The sequence below is a fragment of the Achroia grisella genome, unplaced genomic scaffold (genome assembly GCF_030625045.1).
Source record: "Achroia grisella isolate CSIRO2021 unplaced genomic scaffold, CSIRO_AGI_Agris_v1 utg1174, whole genome shotgun sequence".
NCBI classification, from domain to species: domain Eukaryota; kingdom Metazoa; phylum Arthropoda; class Insecta; order Lepidoptera; family Pyralidae; genus Achroia; species Achroia grisella.
This window is the reverse complement of record NW_026712590.1, coordinates 2,329,908-2,344,516: the sequence shown is the minus strand read 5'-3', so window position 1 is coordinate 2,344,516 and position 14,609 is coordinate 2,329,908. Positions and strand designations below refer to the sequence as shown.

The 14,609-nt window shown below is 32.4% G+C and overlaps 1 protein-coding gene across 1 annotated transcript in view; it reads right to left on the bottom strand.

Moving 5' to 3' along the window:
- Window positions 1-14,609, bottom strand: part of LOC131852165 (latrophilin Cirl) — a 352,107-nt gene that overhangs the window by 134,566 nt on the left and 202,932 nt on the right. The window contains exon 2 of the mRNA XM_059202808.1: window positions 1,462-1,896. Within this exon, the coding sequence (XP_059058791.1) occupies window positions 1,462-1,831 (370 nt within the window). The 5' untranslated portion in view covers window positions 1,832-1,896. The remainder of the gene's footprint in view (window positions 1-1,461; window positions 1,897-14,609) is intronic.

Sequence of the window (14,609 nt, the reverse complement as noted above, 5' to 3'; positions counted from 1 at the left end):
GAATTTATAAATGATAATAATGTTTTTGTAGAAAATATCTAACTTAAAATTCATAGCGCTGACAATGTTATCTGATAGAACAGAGATTAAGTGCGTAGCGGTTTCTATGTTGATTGTCGCATGCCTAATCCTTGTTGTTAATTAAATATAAGTAAATCAATATTTATTTAAAAGAGCAACACACAAGTTTCTTGTGATGAATCTGCATTCCGAATAAGCGGTAGAATAAAAAAAACTTGACTATTCAAAAGTGCTTATATTAAGTTTATTTGAATAAAGATTATTTCTATTTCTATTTTGTACCCTTCCACAACTATAAACTAAACTGATCTTAATGAAGTTTCAACCAACAACATCCGGGAGTGTAAAGGACTAAAATATCCAACATTAATACCTTTGAATTGTTTTATAGATCAAATATTTTGTTATATCGCTTTCGGGAAAATTGAGGGAATATTACTTAAATTTGTAACTTCTCTTCTCTTTACTGCCCATGTCCTTATTTTAATTTTTTCTGGTATTTCCCTAAAGTTGTGCGTGAATATTTCTGTTTACTTTATATTAATTTTTTTTTCTTACTTACAATTTGAGGCTGTACTGTAATTTTTTTGTCAGATCATTAAGTATTTATTCATATGTAGTATTTATCTGTATATTTATATACTAGGTACTCGCCCCGGCATCGCACGGGTGTACATGTATTATATATATAAACCTTTCTCTTGAATAACTCTATCTATTAAAAACCGCTTCAAAATCCGCTGCGTAGATGTAAAGATATAAGCATATATACGGACGGCCAGACATTGACAGCGACTTTGTTTTATACTATGTAATGATAGATATTTACGTATGTATTACTTTTATTGAAATTTATATACATTTTGCCTTATGTATCTTTTTGACATGTCTCATTTATATCAGTGTACCGCCAACAATCTTTCTTTGCACCACTCATGGTTGACTGGTAGATAATGCTGCAAGGTTTAAGTCCGCCATATGTACATTTATTTTTGTGCATTGAATTAAAACTTCTAACAATACAATGTCGAAGCAAGTGGGGCAACGGGTAAAAACAAGTATTAGTACAATATTAGTCAATTTTAAACGCGATATAAGCAATTACATGCTCAGCGGGTGATGGGCAGGCTTGAAAAATGAGTCATTGAAATCAACAATTCCGGTAGGCCAACAATAGTATTTCTTTTTAAATATTGCATTCCATTTTTAGTGTGACTCAATTAAATGATAAAGGTACAGTCAGTATCCATACTAATATAAATCATAAGTCTGTCTGTCTGTCTGTCGTATTTTTAACAGTTCTATGTTAGTCTATTATTAAAATTAGTGATAAAGATCAATTATAACACAATACAGGATATTTTATCCTTCAATGTTATATTAGAATTAACATACATATATAATAATAACTTAGAATTTAGGATTAAAAAAAGCACTGACCTGTACTTCTCGCTTCAGCAAATAGTCTCGACTCCAGAATGATCACACATAACAAAAACACAATTGTTTTAAACCTACCAAAGCACCATCGTCCACTTCCAAACCTACCATTGCACTTCACAGTATTTCGGGAAACACTAACATTCACAAAACTAACTTTATTGTCTATTTCATAAACACTATTATTGCTAAACGACTCCTCACTACTACCCCTAATAACGTCACTCCTCGTGTCATTTCTTGTTTTTATACCTCCTCTGTCCTCTAGTAGAGGTTTGAGATCCTGTAAACTCCTCCTTTTGCTTGAAATTGTTTTCTCTAATGGTTCTAAGTTGCGTGGTGGTTTCCACGTCATGGTTGTGGAGGTCATGTGTGGTTTAGTATGATAGGTTCCACTCGGTATAGTCAAATTGACGGGTCATCTTGTGTTTGCATCTGGAAAGAGAGAAAAAAATATATAAGTATATAGAATATGAAAAAGATCTTTTATGTACGAATAATTAAAATTAAGTATAAGTTTTACGGATGACTTGCGACTCTTCGGGGGCTATTCGGCAACTATTCTAGGGACAAAGTGTTTTTTAATAATAATCAATCTATGTTTCTGTGCGATAATACAGCTATATACCTGGACGTTTTTTTAAAGTTTCTTTTAGTTTGTATCCATTTCGTTAGTTTCCAGCATATTACAATTGATTAATTGATAACATTGTTGTTTAGTAATTTATCAATAAAATAGTACCCTTTACTATTTACATATTAATCATCTTTGCTCACATTGTCTCTAAATTATAATATTAATGTATTACCTGTGCAATAAAGAATATAATATTAAATTAACATAATGTCATTTAGACAAAGTACCTACAACAATTTAGCACTGATCATTTTCTGGATAGACGGTTAACATAATTCAATGAATATTTCAATACTGTTTAACAAAGATTATAAACAACAATAGATGGAATTTTAACCTTAAAATACACATCTCAATATATACTATAATAATAACTTATATAGCTATTAACACTAAAACACATTTTCAAATGAACAAATCAAAACACTCACATGTTAGGTTATACATTCGAAAGCTAACCTACAAACACAAACAATCATAACAAATCAATTCGTTAATTAATGCTATTATAATAATCCATATTTATATTGCACTTCCACTTTTTAATAATTAGAAATTATAATTAATATAACTTATAAAAGAACTAAGTTATATATTACATTTAGAAATATTTAAACGTTAAATCAGTCGAAAGTTAAACGCGAACTAAAGTTATACATCTCTACGAGAGACGGGCACAGCTATCTACCTGGACCGTAGAGATGCGATTACAAACAACCATAGAAAGAGATAGCGATATTTCTGACAATGCTTGTGGAGTTGTGATGAAACTTGTCATCTGTGTTGTAGGTATACTTTTTTGTGAGTGGTAATTTCGACATGGGATCTAAATTTTTTTTGTAAAAACAAAACGTTTAGAGAGAGATTTTGCTAAATGTGACAGTGATTAAAAACGTTGAAGAGAAATATGTATTTTGACTATGTCAAGTCATAGACGAAGCACATCTTATGTAATGTTTAAGTATATTTACATTGATTGTTTAAGTATATTTACTACTAAAATTTTGACGTATTTAACGTACATTGAAAGCAGTTCATTTTGTTTGTAATGTATCTCACTGATGTATATCTATATATATAATATAAATCATTATTTGTCTGGAATTTTTATGTGGATTGTCGCTATACAAGTTTGAGTTGAGCAGAGTCCAACAAGAATATGATTGTACTTAATCTATCAAATAATAAAATATACTTAATTAGCTAATTCCTATCTCAATTTAACACGAGTTTATTGAATGGATCTTTAATACAACCATATATAGGAATCTACAAAACATATTGTCAAAGTATACATATATTATAAATATACAAATGACAGCTAATATGTCTCGTTGTCTAATCAGCTTTAAATATGCGAAAGCAGTTAAGTTTATCCTTTATTAGAAAAAAATAATTCTACTCATAATATTCGTTTAGTTTTCTTATACACGAAAATCACCTATATTGGGTACTCTACTACTATTACTTGGGTATCAACAAGTAAATGAAGAGTGAAGGGGGGATAGTTAGTAATGTGGACTAATAACCCCATAGCTAGCAATGTACTGTGTATGTAAATGTAATGTGGTTCCCACTAGTAACTATCTTGACAAATTAATAGTGAATTTACCACGACCTGACCTGACCTCATACCCATCTTATCATCCTCCACTGGTGCCCTACCGGTGCAGACGGCTGCACCATTATCATTCATAATAAAAAAAATAAGTAAACGAATCAATAAATAGGTTACGTGCTTAACATGCTGCGTTCTGATTTTCATGGTAAAATTTGGCAGCGAAATTAGTGTATAGAATAATACCTTAGTTCTTTAAAATAGCTTTGCGAAAGGTAATACAGGTTATACGATTTCCTTCAGTATTTAATTGAATTAGTGCTAATTGGTGGTTTGTATTCACACACTTAAACTTAAAAATGTAAAGTAATAATAAAATTATTTAAAAGAGCAACACGCAAGTTTCTTGCTCGTTCTTCTTGTGATGAGACAGCTTTCCGAATGAGCGGTAGATTAAAAAAATGTAATGACTATTCAAAAGTGCTTCAATGTAAGTTTATTTGAATAAATGATTTTCTATTCTATTCTATTCTATTCTTCAATTGTTTGTTATTCCAATTACGCAACAAACAATATTTCCAAGTACTTATAAATTTGTTTTTACTGTATATTAAACGTACCACTTTTGCTTTATTACGACTCTACTATAAGTAGAGATAGTAAAAAAAGAGATTATTACGTGTTATATTTTACACCTGAATACATAAAACACATCCAAATATGATTGAGCTATTTATTTGTACTTCGTACAAACGCGGTATAGTCGACAAAAACCTAATAACATAATAGGGTAAACGCTCCAATACTCTCACTCCATAAATTTACTATCGGAAAAAAGAGAGGGCAATATTGACGTGAAAATAAGTGCAAAACACACGGACGCTGCCGACAATCTAATAAGCAATTCATCAAGAGATGTGACAGCGTGTGTTATCGTACGATGTTAAGGCCTGAGGAGGGTAGGTGGGGGCTGGGGGTGCATTGAAGACACCTGCGACCCACTGGCGGAGATAAAGTCACTCGGTGCGAGGTGAACTTGTTTTGTGAAGCGTAGTAAGGACTGGTCTAGACTTGCACTAATGAGGGACGCCTGGTGTTGGCTGCTATTGAGTGAGGGTCGTCTATTCGAGTGCTTGTTTAAATTGGAGTTTATTTCTGTTCAATCCTTTCTTTTCAAGCTACACAAGAGAGTAAACTGAATGCTAACGATATTTCTACTATCAAACAAATGAGATTTTGAAGGCTTCGTTACTTAGTGATTTAATACATCGACTTACTCCCAACAGGTCGTAGGTTCAAATATCGTCGACACAAAAAAAAAATATATTACTGACTGACACCAATAACAAACCAAAAACGAAATAATCCGAGAGACAGTGGTAGGGTTGCCTAATGCTAGTTAGTAAACATTAAAATTATTCACCATGACATCGCGTCGCCTGCTATGCTTGCCTCTGACTACCCGATTTCGAATAACAGTCATGAGGCTACACATATTTTGTATGCAAATTATGTTACATCTAGTTTCATGATATTCAAGTTTCATGCCAGACTACTTAAATTTAGGTAGAGAAATGATACAAAACCCTATAGATACAATTGTTTCGAATATTTTAAATATGTCTGGATCACACGAGCAGCCATCCATAGTCGTAGTACATACTGGCCCATTCATAATAAACCATTATAAGAACTAATACGAACACGTGTCGGTCTGTATGTTACCATTTAAAAACTAAATTCAATACAATTCTGATAAATTCTTAATGAAATTGATTGTATCACGAGAAAGGATCATCTTTTATATAGCTATCTTTTATATCAAAAACAGCAGACGAAATCGCGGAAAACAACCAGTAGAGGTATAAATGTGTATCTCAAATAGGTTTGGCGCGTTACTTTGTATTTCATATTATGCTTAGATTCCAGCCAGAAGGGGCTAAGTGCATGTAAATTATTAATTACTATGCGTTCGCCACAGTTTTGCTCGTATACGTCTAGAGCTGATATTAATTTAATTAACAACGAGCAGGTAAAACCGTACCGTACGTAAAAGTAATTATTTTACGTAGGTACAAGTTTCACTCGACGGCCCTGAAGGTATAGTGGTTTAGCATCGAACTTGTGACCATCACGTCAAGCGTGATGGTCACAAGTTCGATTCTCGCACGATATATTTATATTTATGTGAGTGTGTTGGTTCGTAAAGATATAGTTGTGTTTTATGTAGTTATTGTAGGTATCTTACACACATAGACACACATACAATTGGGTAATCTTTGTCTCATTCAATTCTGTCCCCTTGAAAAGGAGAACACCAGGGGAACTGCAGATCAGTTGCCAGCCTAAAGTGAATATGGAAAGAAATAAGCAAAGGGATAGGAGCGAGGAGGATGGGTGACCGGAACCTCGACTGACCATGCGAAACGCGATAAAACAACGCCGGTATTCTGAATAGGTGTGGTATTTCCCGGTTAGAGCGAGCCCATCCGTCTGGTCATATAACATGCTCTGCCACTTAGGTTCCATTAATAACTATTTTATTCATTTATACACTTTATTGCACCATATTATTATATAAAAAACTAGTTGAACATAGAAAGTTGTTTTTGACATATATTTTATTTAAAAAAAAAAATAGGGGTTTATGATATCAGATTGCATGTATATATTTTTCAATGCCGAATCATAAAAAGAATAAAAATAATATATTAAAAATAATATTTGGTGTAGGCCACCGCACTTAAACCCCTAAGTGATAACGGTAATAAATTAGATAACAATCTATTCTCACACCTACTAAACATACGTATAAACTTTCATCTAAATCGGTTAAGACGATTGGAAGCATTATTAAAAGTAACACTGTTACTATAAGAGAATTTAATATAGCTACTAGATAATTGAAATAAACGAATACGTAAGACAGTTTTATCGCTAGGCATCTCTTCCAGACAACCTTTGGATGGTAATGAAGATATAAGAGAAAGAGTTAGTGCAAGGCACAAATAAATAAATAAATACTAATCTCTTCACTCCATTTAATAACAAATCGCTCAAACTTTTTTACGGAAACAATGCAGCTCTAAGTGCAGCACAATCAGACACAGGTGCAGTGGTAGAATGCTTAAAGCTGCCCATTAATCTTGTTGGACGTGGCCTTATCCTGCCGCATTAGTACGTCCTGCCTGCCTGCTGTTCCAACATTTAGGTATAAACTTTACGTTCACGTGTAACGATATGTAATAACCATTACATCATTATACATACTAATATTATAAACCTAAAGAGTTTGCTTGTTTTTTTGAACGCGATAATCTCAGGAACTACTAGTTTGAATTGAAAAATTATTTTTGTATTGGATAGTCCATTTGTCGAGAAAGGCTTTAAACTATGTAACATTACGCTAAGACCAATAGATGCGAAGCATCAGTGAAAAATGTTACAAAAACGGGGAAAATTATTCATATTTGAGAGCTTCCCTTGCGTGCTCTGCGTAAACGGTTCAAGGTACTCAAAATATTATGAAGTGTTTTTGATAACCACGCGAACGAAGTCGCGGGCACAGCTAGTACCTATATAAACGTCACTGTAATGCCACTAAATAATAATAGGTACAGATTATTATGTGCTAAGCAGTCATTGAATATCCTAGGTAATTTGTATTGTTTTTGTGTATAATAATTAGGAAATATATTACTTTTATTATGTATACATAAACAGCTTATATATAAATGGCGTAGTAGTATCTCTCGCGTTGCTATCTCTAAGAAAGAACTCAGATCTTATGTCTGCATATTCTACTTACTTTATTAATATAATATTATAAATTTTGAAGAATGTCTGTCCGTACGTTTATTACCTTTTCTTGACTAAACGCTTAACTTAGTAATTGTACAATGGATGTTTATTACTGTTTTACGCAAAAACTACTAGATTTAGTGCATATACAAGATTAATATAATTTTCTACTCGAAATCACGGTCAGTGCCGCGGAAAACAAGTAACCAATCTAGAATTGTTAGGAATTGAGTAAGTATATTTGAAGTGTACGTGGGGACGGAGAGGATTGCATGCTAGAAGAATGTTAGTAATAAACAATTTGTACATAGTCTTCCTGGAAATGGTTAATTCATGTGTATTCATCACAATGAGTTAACTGACCGCCATTATAAATATACATTCATAAAATTTACCATATATTCGCATAGTGAGTGCGATGACCACAAAGACAATATTAATATTTCATTCTCTATATATATTAGTCCTTCGGTTATATATAATATGGGCCAATATTGTGATATAAATGATAGTGAAAACAAAGTTAAATATAACAAAAAAAAAATCCATACCATGGAACAAATGCCATAATCATCCAATTTTATTCTTGTAACATCACGAAAATATGTCCCAAATTATAAGTCGATCGCATGAAAAATATCCCGTTTACTACAAAGATCAGTCCCACGTCCCACCAATATTTTTATGGCTAACGACCTAAGGAAATTTGTTCTTACTTGTCACTGGACAAAGTGGTGGGGGACGGGCAAAAGATCGTAACTGAAAATTGTTTTCTGTCCCGCGGGACTTCGAAGTTCAGGTGCGTCCGGCTTGCGATCCTTTCCAGGTGTCATGAGTTATAGTTACGCTGCAATTTTATTGTCCGTGAATATTAGGTTTTATGTTGTACTCAAGGTTTTATATGTTCCATCTTTTCCGTAATATCGGTAGATTCATCATATAGAATTGTCGGTTCGTTCGTTGCACATATTTGTGTCTGGTTGTAACTATTATTGTAAAAACTACACTTGCCAATTGTGAATCGATTTAGCGCTAACGGTTCTGTTTCATTCATGCGCCAGTAAATAACTATTACAATATTTTGATTTTATTACACTAAATCTTATCTAATCTATAAGTAAAATTATATATTTCGCATAATAAAAATATGCTTAACATAACAATTCATACTAATATATAAATGCGAAAGTATGGCTTGCCTGTTGGTTACCTTTAATGAAAAATGTAAATATAGATTTATATATTTATTTTATATCACAAGGATGTATACCTTTTGATGACCCTTTTACTTATATATTATAAAATATTTTATCCTACTTTTGCTACTCGAAATTTCTCATTATCATTTGCAGTGCGATAAAGTGAATTGCCATATCGGCTTATTGCAGTGATATTTTAATACTAATATTTTTTTTAAAATTACATATATCTGTGTAAACAGTTAATTATATGGCAACATTTAATAAATCGTAATGTGAGGTTAGACAGCCGTGTAAAGGCAGATCTACGAGATTCACTATGGCGAATTAAATTTAAATAAGTGGCTGTAGACAAGAGCTAGGGAAGAAATATAAACAGTAATTTATCGTAACAATCCAGAGGTCCATTCCTCTTTAACCCTCGGGAGAGTGGAGCACAGGTGCGCCCCCCTTTCCCACCCTCTGACGGATTGTTTGTTTCCTTACTCTAGGTTTTGGCGTTTGTTTTAACGCGGAATTTGCAGCTGCAACCGACAACCTGGATGTAGAAACGACCTTTTCTTGGTTCGACTGTACACGTTAGCAAAACTATTTATTTCAAATAACGGATATATGTTAAATAATATGGAAGAAAAATTATATTACAAATATTATAAACCAGAATGTTTGTGAGTATGGTGGATGTATGTTACTCTTTCACGCAAAAACTACTGAATGGAAAACCTTCGCCCTTCAAGAAATGAGTTTATACCTTCTTAAAAGGCCCGCAACGCACTTGCAATTCCCCTGGTGTTGAAGGTGCTCATGGGCCGCGGTAATCAATTACCATCAGCTGATGCGCATGCTTGTTTATTTTTCCTCCATGCTATAAATGCGATTACCAAAGACAAACAAAGACAAGTGGACTTACGTTATTGTGTTTAGAATAAAAAGTGGTCTACAAACAATAAACACTTCACTCTGAGTAGACACACCGTCAACCATAAAAGGTATGATATTTAAGCATTTTGTAAGATAGGTGTGTAGTTTTGTATTAATTTTAATTTGAACTCCTCAGTTATCTCGAGAAATTTAATTTATTTAGTAACTTCTCTTAAATCTATTTTTATTACACACTCAATACTATGGGTCCGGTGTCGCCATAGAATATATCCATATATTCTTTTAAGTCGTTTTTCACTGATACCGTACATTACACAATAGGACCCTGTTGGTGGACTGGTTTAAGTTTGCGAGTATTTATTAATTAAGTTTTTATTGCTGCAGAAATGACAATGCCAGTGACTACTCCATCCGTGACAATATCTTTGTTTTATATTGTATTATTAATACATTTTATGTCCACATTTTTTTTTACTTAACATATATAGTATTTGTTAAAAATAATAAATTGAAATGGACGTGGATTGTTTTTTCGTCTAAATCTGAAATTACGACCTTTTGTGTGTAAGACAGCATAGTAAAGCGTAAAGCCATAACGCTCTCAACAAAGCTTTTCTACGAGCTAATATAGAATTTTCTACATAAAAACGGACTACCATTAAAGAGATTTATTGAGCAACACAACGCCTGATTTCCATGCATCTGATAAGCATCAGAACTGGCCACTCACGCCGTATCTAGGTTGCAATGTACTCGTAACTTATCGGGAAAATGGCGCAGAAATACATACTGAGAAAATCATTAAGGTTCAAAATGCTATGACTTTCTAACATACAACATACCGTCACGCCTGCTATTTCGGATTGGGTTGCCAATGGCATTATAAATTGTCGTCAAAACGTCACACTTGAAATGCCCACATTTCGCTGGGTAATAATTGGCAGACTGAGATCCCACCGCCGTCTTTCGCATTAATTTTTAGTTTTGTTATCGGTGTTTCCTTTACTGGAGAGTTAGAAGTATAACTTGACGGTATCGCTTACATCGCCTCGTGTGGATTTAAACATACACAAATATAAATTATTGTCTCAAAGTTTCTCAGCGTTCTTATCTATCTGATTTTACCCCTTCTACAGCTGACAACTGATTTTAGTGTAGGTAATATATTCATTTAAATTTTAAATGTATAATGTACATCGTTTTGAAATCGTTTTATTCCTTCTAACAAGGTATATGTACCAATCATCGAGCATCGTCGACGTTGCTGAATGCATTTCCTGCCAAATCGCCTTTTAACTATAGAGAGCGCTGTAAATTTTTCACATCCTAAGTGCTTATTCGGACGGCGCCTTTATAGAGCAATACCTATTTTCTATTATATCTAAAACATACCATTCAATAAGTACAATTTTGCGTCTACTTTCCATACTATCAATCGTGTACTAAACAATTTACTTTTATTTACGTTTTATTTATTTCTATTCACAATCGTTAAATTAAATACAAACTTTTTTTCTAAACCCAATGAACGTTCATTATTAACCTGACATTCAACATCGTGTTTTGAATCCGTAATGACAATACCATTAACACCTTAGCATAAATTAATTGGCTTAAACGAAGCGAAAAACTACAAAATGAACGCTAGACTCATTAACCGCCCCGAGCTAATGGGATTTGATGGAAATGCGGGTTAAAACGCGAGCGATTCCCGGGGGCTGAGTAAAGAATGATTTATTATAGATCCATTCCGGTGCAGTGGAAAGTGAATAGTGAAAAGAAAAAAGAGTCTTTAACACAATAGTCTGTTTATTGCTGCAAGCAAAGATCGCGTGATCAATTCTCGGTAGAGTTAATGTAGAAAATTCTATTTTTTATTTTAGTTAACTGTATAGTGGTATTTTTTTAGCGTATGCAATATTAAAAATATCACTAAAGAATTTTTAAATCCTGGTTTTTTTTGTTATCTATTATTGTTAATTAATATCCACATTAGTTTTTTGCATGAAAAATATAGTGATCAATGTAAATATTGCATATAAGTTATAACATAATATTTAGATACAATATTAAGATTTAAAAAGAACAAATTAATATAAATTAAAGTCTAGATATATAATCTGAAGTAACAAAAAACAATATCTCTCATGCTATGCAAAAAACATAACCGTACAATTAGAGTAGACGTAGATATTAGCCAATATTTCGCTAGCAAAGTCAACTGTGATGATAAAAACTAGAATTTATATTTTCTGCATCACACTAAACCGCAGGGGCACTAAAACTTTGCGCTTGGTGTAAAATAACAAATGTAGCGAACGTACGTATAGTAAAAACAAGATTGCATTCTGACAGAGAAATGTGGCCAGCAGAGCACCTGGGTGCCGACAATTGGAGCATTCGCCCTACTGTAGTCATTTGTAGCTAACAAGAGAAAATCTCTGAAAATAAATGGTTTTATGATATATGTTTTTTTATGTTATTATATGGAAGTTAGCAATGGTGGAATGTAATGTGTTTGTATGTTAAAAAGGATAGTACTAGTTTAAACTGAAACACGTAACTTGTAATTGCAACAGCACAATTAGAAAAGAGATATAATAAAAAATTTGCAAAACTAACATACGCCGCTCAGCTGATAACAATTGCCTACATTGATAAAAAGGACTACGTGTGTAATATCACATTATATGTGATACCACTCATGTTTTACCACTCTGGGGAACAAAATTTTGTACTGCCTGTTATACTGTAAACTTATTATGAATCAATAAATCAACAGAAAGCAATATCGCAAAAGAATAACACTAACATGTATCATTCAGCAACATTTCTCAATAACCTATCGAAATAACAGAACAAAATAACTAAATAAAATATATTTCAAGAACAATAAAGATAATTGAACAAACTGAATATCTGAGACGAAACTATTACAATATAATAATATTGCGGAATAAAGTTGGACATAGTAATCCTCTTTCGTACAACTTAACGTATACTTAAACATTGAACTGTCTACGAGGGAAAAAGGAATAAACAAGAATATATTTTCGTCGAATGCTTTGGATGGCCGGGGAATCAGTGTTACCAGATGGCCATATTGCCCTTCCCCTAATATTGTCAAAAATGGCCCATAACGTTGAAATTTTAAGGTGAATTGAATTAATAAAATAAGTCTGTGTTCATACTCCTTTATTTAGACCTTTTTTTAGTTTACGTTGTTTTATACTTCGAAAGACTTTGACGGTCAGGTTTTTGTAGTACACGATAATTCTTCTGTTAGTTGTGTTTTTTACTAGTCTTCCAAAACGTTACAAAAATCCATACTTCCCTCGATTTTCATTTTATTTCGTTCAAATTATCCCCAATCGCCATAAACTCCTCCTGAATCTGAGGTGAAACACTATATCTGGCATCACTGCGAGGAATATAGGATTCATTTAAATATGTATAAATCGACATCAAACAAATGTCATTTTATCGAGTAAGGTAAGAGGTAAAACGATATTTCTGGGTCTGATTTGGGTATCATAGCAAAAGGCTGATGGTAGCAATTTTTCGGTCTATTGACATATTTGAGATGGCCTTATTTAGGATTGTTTGTCAGCACACAAATTTCATCGATAAAAACGATATTATATTTAGTTCATATTCACCAAATTTAAAAAGGAGAAATATGTCTTCATTGCTTGTAAATAAAAAAATATTGAAATCATCAAAACAAATTTTCTATGCGAACATGCTGCTGGTTTTTAGTGGCACCAGTATTGGGAAGAGAGAAGGAGACGATTTAAAAGTAAAAAAAAATAAGGGATAAACAAACAAACGTGGCCCGTTAGCTACATTGCCATTCCAGTCGCATTACTTTATTTAAATTCCATTAAGTTAACGTGTACATGACAAAATGACACATGAACAATTCAAAAAAGTAAGAATTACATATCTTTTTATTGTAAGTAAATGAGAAATTCTAAATAGTATTATCATATAACAAAAGCAAGGCTTTCAGCGATTCAAGGGAAACCGACATTTTTGGCAGCCCAACGAAATGAGCTCTGGAGTCATCAAAGGGATTTTGTTTCCGTGAAAGTACGAAATTTGCGAACAATACCATTCCATTGTTGTAGGAAAAGTCTGCAATATTTTGTTCAACAGCAAAACGTTGAATAATCAGTTTTCGATATTGAGACCTTTTTGGAAATTATTGCGTATTAGCTGATCACAAAAGATGGGAAATATGACAAAAAAATGAAGACGACAAAGAATACATTATCAACATAAAGACGGAAGAATTACAGCAAAAGAGCCGTCTTTATATATTTTTGTATTTTCAAAACAATTTGTACGTCGTTCTAATGTTATTGAGGTAAAAAAATATTGTTACTTCGTACATCATGCGTGTGAGGTCAAAAGAGAAATTAAAAGGTTTTAAGCACATCACACTATGAATGTGATGTGCTTAAAAACTTTTATTACATTGTTGCCTATTCTAAATTTCTTTCATGAACTGCTAATTACCTACGAGCTGAGTATTGGGTCGGAATACTGTAACACAGGCTTTTCTAGCACAGGTTCCGTTCTTCTCTTATATTATTATATTTCCTAGATGTTTTCTGTTTTAAAAGTTTTGTAAATACTAATAGAATTGAATAAATTTTATTATGAATGTTAATATTTTTTTATAACCGTTAGTTACTAATATATAAATATATTCATATACTATTAATAGTTGCTTTTATCGAACACATTTCAAAAACTTAATAATATACATAAACTGAAGTTTTTATTGAAAGTAACAAATTAATTTTAATTGTTTACTGTACTGTACAATAATGTACATAATTCATGCGATTGTATAATAATACATTACGATTCCTCACATAAATATTTACAGACCCATTTCCCTGTATTTCCAATATAACTGTTCTGTAGTCAACATTTGCCCATTTGATCAATATTGAAAAAAAAACAGACCTTGTTTGTGATGTCGCTGACAAACAAGTAGAATTGAATGCGCTTCCAATATTACGGTAACTTTTTTGTTTGTGCTGTATTTAGGAATGTTGGC